The 13,224-nt window shown below is 45.5% G+C and overlaps 1 protein-coding gene and 1 long non-coding RNA gene across 3 annotated transcripts; one reads left to right on the plus strand and one right to left on the minus strand.

Moving 5' to 3' along the window:
• The first annotated feature begins 48 nt into the window (after positions 1-48).
• Positions 49-1,143, plus strand: fam174c (family with sequence similarity 174 member C). 2 transcript variants are annotated; one of them, XM_061296533.1, is made up of 2 exons: positions 49-385; positions 565-1,143. In XM_061296533.1, the coding sequence occupies exons 1-2, from the start codon at positions 162-164 to the stop codon at positions 740-742; spliced, it is 402 nt and encodes a 133-aa protein (XP_061152517.1). In that variant the 5' UTR covers positions 49-161; the 3' UTR covers positions 743-1,143. The 2 variants fall into 2 exon arrangements, with proteins under 2 accessions (XP_061152517.1, XP_061152516.1); XM_061296532.1 differs by having other exon boundaries at positions 53-445.
• An 8,519-nt stretch (positions 1,144-9,662) lies between these two features.
• LOC133166707 (uncharacterized) lies at positions 9,663-12,406 on the minus strand. The gene is made up of 3 exons (XR_009717834.1): positions 12,194-12,406; positions 10,675-11,758; positions 9,663-10,608 (listed from the first exon to the last, which is right to left on the minus strand). It is a non-coding gene; the product is annotated as an uncharacterized LOC133166707 (long non-coding RNA).
• Positions 12,407-13,224: the final 818 nt, after the last annotated feature.

The raw sequence follows: 13,224 nt of genomic DNA on the forward strand, positions 1-13,224 counted from the left end.
GAAAAGGCCACCAGGGGCCGCGCCGTTCAAGTGCAGTCGACGTAAGGACATGATGTCGTCATACGTAGCGTCACTTCACTTCCTGGTCGGTGTGTACATTGACAACGCAGACTGCCGATTCGACTTGTTTCAGCGAAGTGCTCAAATTTACTTTCGTTTCAATGGCGGCGCCGACGCGCTCGGCGCTTGTTCTTCCCCTAGTTCTGTTTCTTCTTCCAGTCTTCCGACGGACATTTGTCGTTCTGGCGGCGCCGCAAACTGATGAAGTGAGCGGACCTACTGAGGCGAGTTTGAGCAACAGCAGCAGCGCAGCAGGAAATGCGGGAAGAGAAGGCCATACGCTAAGCGGCTTCAACGCGGATTCGTTGATGGTGCAGCGAGCCTTGTACGTGCTCGTCGCCATCACCGCCTTGGGCATGCTTTACTTCCTTGTCAGGGCCGTGCGGTGAGCATCGTGACGTCACAGTTGACGACCCGCAACGCCGAAAACTCGGATATTTGCTATGCTGAATTACGAAATTTCTACGCATGCGCGCATTTTCTGCGTTGTGTTTTTTGGTGTAGCGTGAAGAAGGCGCCTTCGAGGAAGACGTACAGCCTGCTGGCCCACTCGGAGGACACGTTGGCGCTGACGGCGGCGAGTGACGACGACGACGATAACACGCTCTACGACGCTCGCATTCTCCACAGATCGGAGTGGGTCCCTCGTGACGCGACACGGGGTACCCACTCCGACCTTTGACCTGAGATGAGTGGCAACCGACATCCTCTGAAGTAAAATCGGCCAAAAAAGACTTTGTTTTTATTTTTGGGTGGTATATTTGGTTTTTGTTGTTTCTTTGATCGATATTAATTAGTTTTACTTTCACTTAGAAGTATTTATGTACACGTAATGTAATTTTTGTTTTTGGTGCTGCTGTTTGCCAAAGAAGAGGCGGAGCCAGCTGACTACCAAGCACATTTGCTCATCCTGGTGATGAGCATCATGGGTTAATGGATGTTTTTTTGTTTGTTTTTTTAACTGACTGGTGATGGGGTGACAGGCGTATTGCTGGCGTTTGATCGGCAGGTCTCGTCCGGACCAAAGCATCCAATTTCTTCTCTAATTAGAATTAAAATGGCTACTTTTCTATTATTGAATAATCTTTTTGTCTGTGCCATCATTTGCATATTTGTGTTTATCAATGCGACTGGACAAAACCCTCATTTCTCAAGGAGCGCTCCAATCTGATTTTCCTAGATGATTGGTTCTCATTAGGGGTGTAAATTGCGGGTTTTGTCACGATACGATATCATATCTATACAAAGAAGCACGATGCGATATTTGCCGATATCTTAAAGCCTGCTGTGATTCATTCACCATACATCACGATATAGTGCTCTACGATCGATATAGAACAATATCCTGATTTATAACAATTCATACGCAAAATCAACAACCGTATCGTTTAGCCTGTTGTTGCTCGTTCATGTCTGTTCTTGGTGTTGGATTTTGTCGAATAAATTGCCCCCCAAAACGCAACTTATACTCCGGAGCGACTTATATATGTTTTTTTTTCACATTTTTGGGCATTTTATGGCTGGTGCCATTTATACTCCAAAGCGACTTATAGTCCGAAAATTACGGTACAAATCTAAAAAACATGTATAGAGGAGGATCAGTGCCTCACGTGTCACTTTTGAAACCAGAACATATTCAGTGGAAAGACACACGTCCGAAGCTAAAAATAGCTGTTGCAGCAACTGATTATAAGCCTTGTGAAACAGGATGGGAAGCTCCAAATCGCGAGTACAGCCCGAGCTGTGACATGTACAGACATAAAGTTTGCATGTTATTCACAGCTACTCCAAAAATCCATGCCCTAGAATGACAGACAGCAACGATTGCATTTTCAGAGGAGGATGAAAAATATTTGAAGAGTGTAGATCCTGTTGTGTGGGCCAACAGATGTTGGTCTGATTACAGCCATCCCACCTGTGGAAATTAAACCAATATCTTCTTACAGACCCAGAGTAAAACAGTATCCTTTGAAGCCTGAAGCTTCTATAGGCATTGAACCAGTCATTAAAGATCTATTAAAAGCAGGAATAATTAGGAAATGTAATGACTCTCCATGTAATACACCTATATTCCCAGTTCAAAAAGCAGAAGCATCAAAATAGAGAATGATCCAGGATTTGAGAGCTGTAAATGATGCAGTGCACACCAGGGCACCAAACGTTCCTGATCCGCACACGTTACTAAATTCATTGCAGCCAAATAGGACTCATTTCACCGTGATTGATTTGAGTAATGCATTTTTCTCTATTCCTGTAGCTGATGATTCTCAGTATTGTCACGAGCGGATGGTGGAAAATGGAGCAGGGCGACCAAGTGCAGCTTGGACCAGGGTTTATTGAAGGAACTCAAAAAGACAGACTCGGCAAACTGACGTGACTTAACAACAAAACCAACAGGACTGACCAACAAAGACGTGAAACAAAAGACAGGAACCAAACAAACCTCATGACAATGAGACATGCATCCTCATCAATGCTCCGACAGGGAGTGACACACAAACAGAACTTAAATACAAGACAGGTATCAAGAGGGTTGAGTATGATCACACTAATCATGGGCACACAGGAAGGGCGGGGCGAGCACACAGACAGACGGAGACGATTACAACCTACACACATAGCAAAACTGGGGACGGCTCCCGACGTCCCAACCCCCCACGGCGGCACGCGGGGGGGGGGGGGGGGGGGGGGGGCAGCGCACCAGTCCAGACGACCCTACTGGTCTCTGAAATAGCCTGAACCGCGCACGACGGCGACTTGGGGCACAGAACCGCACTCGGCGGCAACTTGGGGCACAGAACCGCACTCGGGCGGCGACTTGGGGCACAGAACCGCACTCGGGCGGCGACTTGGGGCACAGAACCGCACTCGAGCGGCAACTTGGGGAACTGAACCGCACTCGGGCGGCGACTTGGGGAATCACACCGCACTCAGGCGGCGACTTGGGGAACCGCACCGCACTCGGGCGGCGACTTGGGGAACCGAACCGCACTCGGGCGGTGACTTGGGGAAACGAACCGCACTCGGGCGGCGACGAGGGGAAACGAACCGCACTCGGGCGGTGACGAGGGGAACCAAACCGCACCACACTTGAGGGGCAAGTTTTGGTTTGTGCACCACCTGTTTGCGACTAACCTTAACCTGTAAAGTTCTTAAGGCTTACTTTAAGGAAATGTTTCCCGTTTCCTCACCTCTGTTACCAGGTGTTAAAACTCTGCTCTGATTTTCAGATACCCCTCACCGTGTTGCCGTTTTGATGACTTCATTTGGATGTATGCTTTCACCGATTCTTCAAGATGATATATTTGGTCAGAATGTTTGCCATTTGATGTGATCTCATAAACTAAACATCTTTCATTAATCTGACCTGCAGGCACTGAAGTCATGGAGACTGTTATTCATAATAACAGTGTCGTATTTTATGAGAATCACTGATAGCAGTTTTTTAGTGATTTTCTTTTTTAATGCTGTTAATAAATGCATTTGTTTTCAAAAAATATGTTTGGAATATCCATGCTTTACTACCTACTAAAGGCCAAAATCTTTTATGCAATGACCTTTACAGGTCGCTTATATTACTTCATACAAACACTACGTCCATCTGCTCCTGGTTCGGCCCTCCGGTCCAAATTTAGAACCCAGTTCGGCCCGCGAGTCAAAAGGTTTGCCCACTCCTGGGTTAGACACATGTGATCATTCATTTCTCTTGTTAGGAGACACACATCGCCAATGACTCCTGTACCACTGTAACCGACATATGTACAAGAACGTAAAAAAGGAAGTGGTATCGCCTGAAAACGTCCTTCAAAATAAATCAGCCTACCTCAATTCAAAGCATGGCTGAATAACATAAATAACATGGAGAATTCTTAACACAAACAGTAAATGTGTTTTTAGAACAACTTTTATTATTATACATTTTTTTATAACAAGGTAGAAGTGTGTACACACTGTAAATATGTTCTTAGAACTCTTTTATTATTATAACAATTTTCTATAACAAGGTACAACACCGTAAATATGTTTTTAGAACTCTTATTATAATAACATTTATTATTATTTTTTTTTAAAGGTACAAGTGTACGCACTGCAATTGTGTGGGCACTCCTTGTCTTCTGCTGGCGTGTGGGCAAGTTTTGTGCCATAATTCCTCAATTTAGAAGTTTTATTTTGACTTTTAATTATTTTTTTCAATTTGGGAAAAAAATCCGCGATGTAGTGAAACCGCGATAAACAAACCGTGATGTAGTGAGGGATTACTGTACATCACTGAAAATCAAAGCAATTGTGTTTGTCTAATTTGTAAAGAGACGGTTGTCTTGTTTAAGGATTTCAACTTAAAGAGACACTATCAGACTAAACATGCAAACACAAACAACCAGCTAACAGGGAGTGACCGCGCTGATAAAGTGAAGCAGCTCCAAGCTGAACTGGGATCACAACAGCGATTCTTCACACGGGACTGTGAGTCAAAAATAAATATCTTATGCTTACCATATTCACCCCCACCTGGGTGGGGCGCAATATACATGGAAAAAAAACGGTAGCTGAATTTTTTAGGCATTTAATTGACAATTTTACAGTTAAGGTGAGGTACGATTGTATGAAATATTTAATTGTGAAGAAGCATTAAAGCTGCTATTAAAGGGAAAGTATTTAAGAACACATTTTAAGAGGGTTAATTTGCATAACAAATATTGAAAAGAGTTGAATAGTTAAATCATTTTGGGAAGATTACAGGTCCATCATCATCATCATCGGTTTAAAGTCCGCTTTCCAGGCGCCGCTGGGTTGGACTGGATTCTCAATATGGCTTTCTTCCACCGAGGACGATCCATGGCCATCTCGTGGTCCTATACTGAGAAAATCTTTGGAGCAAAATTTTTACATGCCCTTCCTGACACCAACCCAAGGGAAAATTGATTTTCTGTAGGGGGTTGACTCCCTTAGCCCATTCCTCTCCTGAGGAGGAGCCCACTGGGCAGTGGTACTATTTAACCCATAGTTTCTTCGCCTTCACACGCAGTTTCTCCAGAAATTGCAAATTCTAGTTTACTGAACTGTTCAATTTACAGTCACCTTTCATTTGTGTTTTTTTCTTTCTTCTCCTGCCTTTGCTTCACTCTGTTCTTTACTTTGTATCCTTTTCTTCTGACTTTGATTTCTCTACTCCACTTTCGACATCAATTTGGACTTCCGCAGCCGTGTGTTAGTTGACTTTGGCTTTTTGGCGTTGTCAGCGCACCGTTGTGATTCTCGAGGTGTACGAAGTGGGATGGCCGCCTGTTGCCTGGCTATCAGATTCTGGAGGTACGCGTACGCACGCTTCAGGACTTGAGGACGAAGACCGTGAGCATGACGACAGTGAGGACCGCAGGACGACCATCTCACGAGGAAGCCATCGTGGCATTGAGACGTCCGTGTTCCAAAGTGGCCATGAAGGTTTTCCAGGATGGAGCCCGCCACCGCCGTGGCAAACCAATAGACACCTTGGGCCGTTCGCAGACGCAGCTCGACCTAGTCACCGTGGAGTAATATTCTTTGATTTCTCCAACGCTTTTAACACCATCCAGTCGTCACTGCTCAGGGTGAAGATGGAGAAGGTGGGAGTGGACCAACGCCTGGCTACATGAACTACAGACTTTCTCACCAACAGGCCGCAGTACAGGAGGTTGTATCACTATGAGTCTGACGTGGTGCTCTGCAGCACAGGCGTCCCCTTTGGCGTACACTTTGGACTTCACCCACGACACTACACAATGCCACATCCAGAAGTTCTCCGACAACACGGCCATTGTTGGATATGTTTCTGAGGGGAACGATCTGGAATACAGGACGGTGGAATCAAGGACTTTGTCAGCTGGTGTGAGCTCAACCAGCTTCAGCCTAACACCAGCAAGACGAAGGAGATGATTGTGAACTTCGGGAGGACAGCACCCCACTTCGCTCCGGTGAAAATCCAGGGATCGGACATTGAGGTATTGGAGAACTACAAATTCCTGGGTGTTCGCCTGAACAACAAACTGGACTGGACTGATCACACCCACGCCCTGTACAAGAAGGGCCAGAGTTGCCTCCACCTGCTGAGGAGACTGAGGTCCTTCGGTGTGTGCAGGGCTCTTCTCAGGACCATCCATGACTCTTTGGTGGCCTCAGCCATCCTCTATGCTGTGGTCTGCTGGAGAGGGGGCAGTACGGACCAGGACAGTGGGAGACTGAATAAAATGGTCAGGAGAGCGAGCTCTGTCCTGGGCTGTTCCCTGGACTCCATAGAGGTTGTGGGTGAGAGGAGGATGTTAGTTAAGCTGAAATCCATCATAGACAACACCTCTCACCCCCTCCATGACATTGCGTGGTCCCTGAGCAGCTCCTTCAGCAGCAAACTATTACACCCACGGTGTAGAAAGGAGAGGTTCCGCAGGTCCTTCATTCCCACTGCTGTCAGACTCTAAAACACATGCGGCACCTGATCATGTGTTGGTTTCCTTCTGTTTCGTCTCTACCGCTACTAGTGGCACTTGTCTTTGTCCTTGTTTGTTATTTATCAATTTTTACATTTGGCACTTGTTTTTTGTATTCTTGCACTCTTGTACGCTGCTGTGACAAGAAAATTTCCCCACTGTGAGATAAATAAAGTTATATCAATCAAACAATTTACTTTTGACTCACAGCCCCGCATGAAGAATCGCTGTTGTGATGCCAGTTCAGCTTGGAGCTGCTTCACTTTATCAGCGCAGTCCCCCCCGGTTAGCTTGCTGTATGTGTTAGCACGTTTTATCTGATAGTGTCTCTTTAGGTTGAAATCCGTAAACAAGACAATCGTCTCTTTACAAATTACCGTTTTTTTCCATGTATAATGCGCAAAATCTAACTAATTTATTCTCCGAAAATCTGGGGTGCGCATTATACATGGGTACAAAAAAAAAACAACATTTTTTTTTTTTTTTTTTTTTTTTTTTATCCGGATATGATACGGAGGCCGGCATTACAGATGTGCTTTCTTCTCTGCTGTTCACTTCAAACACGCTCCATAGGAGCACAATGCTCTCGTATCAGACGCTTGCTAGATCACCTGCTCGTTTGCTGTCACAATGTACCCTACACAAATCCGAAACATTTCTTCGCTATTGAGTATGCTAGCGCATGCGCAGTGATAATGACCGGCAGAATAACATCCGGTTGTTCCCAAAGATGATTTTTTTTCTGAAATAATTTTACGTTCACGGACTTAAGTAGGAGTCAAAATTTGGGTGCGTATTATACATGGGTACAGGCTTTTTTCCAGCATCACCATGCCATTTTTAGGGTGCGTATTATACATGGGGGCGCATTATACATGGAAAAAAACGGTAGACACACACAATTGCCTTGATTTTCAGTGAAGAAGTATTGTAATTACCATACATCTTGAAAGCGACGGCCCTCAATGTCAACTTTCCTCGTTTGATTTGCAGTCGCCATCGCAGAAATGAGTGCAGAGGGGTGCTTGTCTTATGTCCCGACGTGAGTGCGATTCCCATTTATGACGGTTTGAATGTGTGTGAGTGACGGTGTGAATGTGTGTGTGAGCGACCAAAAAAGAAATAAAAAATGGCGAAGACACGGCGCACGCCTCCCAGGAAGCCGTCGCCGCCATTCTGAAGGTGACGCACGTGCTCGCACTCGCACCATCCGGCAAACGTGATTCCCACTTTGGCGTGTTTTACGACCCCGCAGCGCATCGAAGGTCACGTCTTGCTGGAGGTCGGTCGACCCGTCTCTTTACAAATTAGACAAACACAATTGCTTTGATTTTCAGTGATGTACAGTAATCCCTCACTACATCACGGTTTGTTTATCGCGGTTTCACTACATCGCGGATTTTTTTCCCAAATTGAAAAAAATAATTAAAAGTCAAAATAAAACTTCTAAATTGAGGAATTATGGCACAGAACTTGCCCACACGCCAGCAGGAGACAAGGAGTGCCCACACAATTGCAGTGCGTACACTTGTACCTTTAAAAAATAATAATAATAAATGTTATTATAATAAGAGTTCTAAAAACATATTTACGGTGTTGTACCTTATTATAGAAAATTGTTATAATAATAAAAGAGTTCTAAGAACATATTTACAGTGTGTACACACTTCTACCTTGTTATAAAAAAATGTATAATAATAAAAGTTGTTCTAAAAACACATTTACAGTTTGTGCTAAGAATTCTCCATGTTATTTATGTTATTCAGCCATGCTTTGAATTGAGGTAGGCTGATTTATTTTGAAGGCCGTTTTCAGGCAATACCACTTCCTTTTTTACGTTCTTGTACATATGTCGGTTACAGTGGTACAGGAGTCATTGGCGATGTGTGTCTCCTAACAAGAGAAATGAATGATCACATGTGTCTAACCCAGGAGTGGGCAAACTTTTTGACTCGCGGGCCAAACTGGGTTCTAAATTTGGACCGGAGGGCCGAACCAGGAGCAGATGGACGTAGTGTTTGTATGAAGTAATATAAGCGACCTGTAAAGGTCATTGCATAAAAGATTTTGGCCTTTAGTAGGTAGTAAAGCATGGATATTCCAAACATATTTTTTGAAAACAAATGCATTTATTAACAGCATTAAAAAAAAAAAAATCACTAAAAAACTGCTATCAGTGATTCTCATAAAATACGACACTGTTATTATGAATAACAGTCTCCGTGACTTCAGTGCCTGCAGGTCAGATTAATGAAAGATGTTTAGCTTATGAGATCACATCAAATGGCAAACATTCTGACCAAATATATCATCTTGAAGAATCGGTGAAAGCATACATCCAAATAAAGTAATCAAAACGGCAACACGGTGAGGGGTATCTGAGAATCAGAGCAGAGTTTTAACTCACAAACACCTGGTAACAGAGGTGAGGAAACGGGAAACATTTCCTTAAAGTAAGCCTTAAGAACTTTACAGGTTAAGATTAGTCGCAAACAGGTGGTGCATCAATGTCCTTGAGCATCCTGCATTGTTTGAAAATGAGAATGGTCGCTAGTTTCAATCCCTGCTATGTGTACAAATCATATTCAAAATGCATTTTTTTACAACAAACTTGAGAGCCTCCCCTTCATTTTCAGTGGGAACAGTGTTGTTGGTCTCCCTTTTTTGCTAGTGCGTCATAGTCTGGAGTAAAATTTGTTGTGGCAATTCTTAGGAGAGATCCGAGGTGTTGGTCCTTTTACCGCGATCTGTGACGGGTTGATGTTGATGTGGCTGAACGTCACGTCGCGTACGTCGAGCCAAATTGGCCACTCTTTTTTAAACACTCGGCACTGTGTCCACCTTGCTTTTCCTTGGGCGACTCATTTTAATAGAAGGATTCCAGGGAAAGGTTTGTGGGTGGCTTTAGCGTAAAACTGTATCTGAAAGCTCAGCGCGCAAATTACAAGAATGCTGTCGTCACAGCCCACGCTCTAATTCGGGACTGATACAAATAGAACGCGAGTGCGCCATGTCCGTACTACTGAGTACGTACTTGTGAGTGTGCACCGAGCTGACACGGCTTCCGGTAGTAAGTGCGCAGGCGAGCGGTTCCCCAACTACTGGGGAAATGCAGTCATTGCAGGCAAAATGACCCAAAAAAATGTTTAATACAATTTATTCAGGGTTGGCGGGCCGGATTAAACGGTCCCGTGGGCCGGATGTGGCCCGCGGGCCGTAGTTTGCCCACCCCTGCTGTAGGACAATGTAGTATTGCTAGGGGTGTAAATCGCGGGTTTTGTCACGATACGATATATCGATACAAAGAACTACGATACGATATTTGCCGATATCTTAAAGCCTGCTGCGATTCATTCACGATATATCACGATATAGTGCTCTACGATTGATTTTTTTTTTTAAATAAAAAATATAGAACAATATCCTGATTTATAACAATTCCTACGCAAAATCAACAAGGTACTGCAAACTCTTTATTTAGGAAATTACAAGAGTATTGTAGTATACAAAGTGCTTATTTTAACACTGAACTTTGATGTCGTGTTTTTTCTTTAAATCTGCAGCGAGATTTGTGGTCCCTGAATATTTTATCACCGCATGGCAGGATGTACAAACTGCACGTGTCTTGTCCGTTGAGCCATCTTTTCTTTGGAATCCAAAGTGCTTCCAAACGAATGACTTGAAGCCTAAAGGGGAGCAAATTTCCTCGTCTTTTTGGACAGTAGCCATAGCACCAGCCCAGGAGCCGCGTACTAGTTGTCGACTCCCCTTTCACGTGCCTGCTCTGCTCACAACACAACACGTCGCCGCGCCACTGCTCCCGGAAAGAGGAAGCGAGCAACAATGAACTGGATTTCAAAATAAAGTCGCGTCTAATGTCCGAGGTCAAACACGGCGATATAAATCGATGTTTACCTTTAGCATCGATGCCAATAAATCGTAGAGCATTATATCGATTAATCGATGTGTATCGATGTATTGTTACACCCCTAGTTTCTGTCGCCACGTTCCGTTGGGTGGCGATGGCTTTACCTTGGGGGTTGGCGGGAAGGGCAGGACTGCCATCTGCTGGACGCCGTCTCGGCTTCTGCAACGCGGGGTGATGTCATCAATGTCACAGCAGGACGACTGACCGCCAAAAGGCGCTTGTTACCTGAGCAGAACCAGGTTGACTTTGGAGGCGGAGCTCTTGATGTGGGCCGAGGCGCTCTGATGGCTTCACCCATAAAGAACGTGATCGTTGACCTGCTGCCGAGATGAGAAAGCCATCAATCGTGTGTATGTGCAGGCACACACACGACACACTCGTCAACACATGCTTGCATGCCCTAAAACACGCACACACTCAGTTTGTCAAACACAATATACACAGACACATAAATACGCACAAAATACGAAACACTAGATCTTCTGTCTCGTGGGTGTTTCATCCCAGACAGAGGTTCTTATTTACCTGACACATTTGGGAGGAATCCTTACTTTGATGACAGCATGATGCAACCTCTGCAACTTCCGTCTGACATCAAAAAGCTCAGAGACTAAACGTACGCATCACCTGACCAAAGCGTGTCACCTGGAGCAGCTGGTTGCTTACGCACACGCAGCCGTGGGCGGGAAGGAAGGAAGGAAGGGGAAAAAGAAAGGAAGGAAGGAAGGAAGGAAGGAAGGAAGGAAGGAAGGAAGGAAGGAAGGAAGGAAGGAAGGAAGGAAGGAAGGAAGGAAGGAAGGAAGGAAGGAAGGAAGGAAGGAAAGCAGGCAGGAAAGCAGGCAGGAAAGCAAGGAAGCAAGGAAGGGAGGAATGAGGAAGGAAGCAAGGGAGGAAGCAAGCGAGGGAGGAATGAGTGAGGAAGCAAGGGAGGGAGGGAGGGAGGAGTGGAGTAAAGAAGAGAACAAAGTGAGCCTCATTTAGTTGGCTTGCGTTCGGGCTGTTGGGCGCATCAGCAGTCTGCTTCTCCTTTGCCAAAGTACGCATGAAGACCCAAGAACGGTGGCTGACATTCTTTTATTGCTCCTCAAAGGTGACGTGGCGATTGAAACGCCTACGACAGTGTTAAGGCTCAAGCGACAGCACCCGCTCCCTCATAAGTGCCGCAACTCAACCGACCGCAAGTGGAGCCTTTGCGAGCCCCACCCCCAAAGCCGCCCCAAAAGAACAAGATTGAGCACGTCATTGTCCGATTGCTTGATTGGTCCACTTTGCAAAGGGGGTACACGGGGGCAGGGCTTTCATATGAGGCCTGCAAAGAGAGAAAAAAACATTTTGAACAGTTGGACGGCTGGCGCTCCCCCCAAAAAGCCAACAATTTTTTTGTTTCACCCGTCAAAACAACACAATTCACAATTTCAACTTATCTTAGTCGTTATCTTAATGACTTTTGTTTTGCAAACACTGAAAAGGGGCCGGATCTTGGTTAGCCAATTTCGTCGCCCAATTGTTTTCCCAAAAGGTTGCGCAATCTCAAGTATTGGAAATGGCTTCCGCTCTTTGACGGGGACGCTGGGAGGGTTTGCTTTTTTTCCCAGTTATTGATGCACGCCATTCAATCATGATTGGTGCTCGCTCGTCCTTACTCGGGTTCGATGATTGAAATCATTGCAAGCGATGCAAGAAAAGTGCATTGAACAATGCCGTCTGACCTTCATTCAGTTCATGCATTTGAAAGTTGGCTGACCTCGGGGGGCCGGCAGTGGCTCCTGCTCCAATAGGCCGGGGGGCCTGTAAGGGGGCGGCTCTCGGAGAGGAGGCGGGGCGTCTCTCGCTATCTGTGCACACACACAAACAAAAAGCACAGAGTTGACCTTTGTGTTCACGGATGCATACAGACCTGGCAATCTGGATCAGTGCCATTGTTCCAGAGCTGACTTGCAACCTCATGGCCACATACACGTACCCGCGGCTTCGCCGACAGACTCTGGACCAGGGGTGGGCAAACTACGGCCCGCGGGCCACATCCGGCCCACGGGACCGTTTAATCCGGCCCGCCAACCCTGAATAAATTGTATTAAACATTTTTTTGGGTCATTTTGCCTGCAATGACTGCGTTTCCCCAGTAGATGGGGAACCGCTCGCCTGCGCACTTACTACCGGAAGCCGTGTCAGCTCGGTGCACACTCACAAGTACGTACTAAGTAGTACGGACATGGCGCACTCGCGCTCTATTTGTATAAGTCCCGAATTAGAGCGTGGGCTGTGACGACAGCATTCTTGTAATTTGCGCGCTGAGCTTTCAGATACAGTTTTACGCTAAAGCCACCCACAAACCTTTCCTTAGAATCCTTCTATTAAAATGAGTCGCCCAAGGAAAAGCAAGGTGGACACAGTGCCGAGTGTTTAAAAAAGAGTGGCCAATTTGGCTCGACGTACGCGACGTGAGGTTCAGCCACATCAACATCAACCCGTCACAGATCGCGGGAAAAGGACCAACACCTCGGATCTCTCCTAAGAATTGCCACAACAAATTTTACTCCAGACTATGACGCACTAGCAAAAAAGGGAGACCAACAACACTGTTCCCACTGAAAATGAAGGGGAGGCTCTCAAGTTTGTTGTAAAAAAAATGCATTTTGAATATGATTTGTACACATAGCAGGGATTGAAACTAGCGACCATTCTCATTTTCAAACAATGCAGGATGCTCAAGGACATTGATGCACCACCTGTTTGCGACTAATCTTAACCTGTAAAGTTCTTAAGGCTTACTTT

The sequence above is a fragment of the Syngnathus typhle genome, linkage group LG14 (genome assembly GCF_033458585.1).
Source record: "Syngnathus typhle isolate RoL2023-S1 ecotype Sweden linkage group LG14, RoL_Styp_1.0, whole genome shotgun sequence".
NCBI classification, from domain to species: Eukaryota; Metazoa; Chordata; class Actinopteri; order Syngnathiformes; family Syngnathidae; genus Syngnathus; species Syngnathus typhle.

Bases quoted from the DNA above. Each gene is read 5' to 3' on its own strand.
- fam174c (XM_061296532.1), top strand. From the start codon at position 162: ATGGCGGCGCCGACGCGCTCGGCGCTTGTTCTTCCCCTAGTTCTGTTT. The intron at 446-564 runs GTGAGCATCGTG...TTTTTGGTGTAG, and splicing joins TTCCTTGTCAGGGCCGTGCG to CGTGAAGAAGGCGCCTTCGA.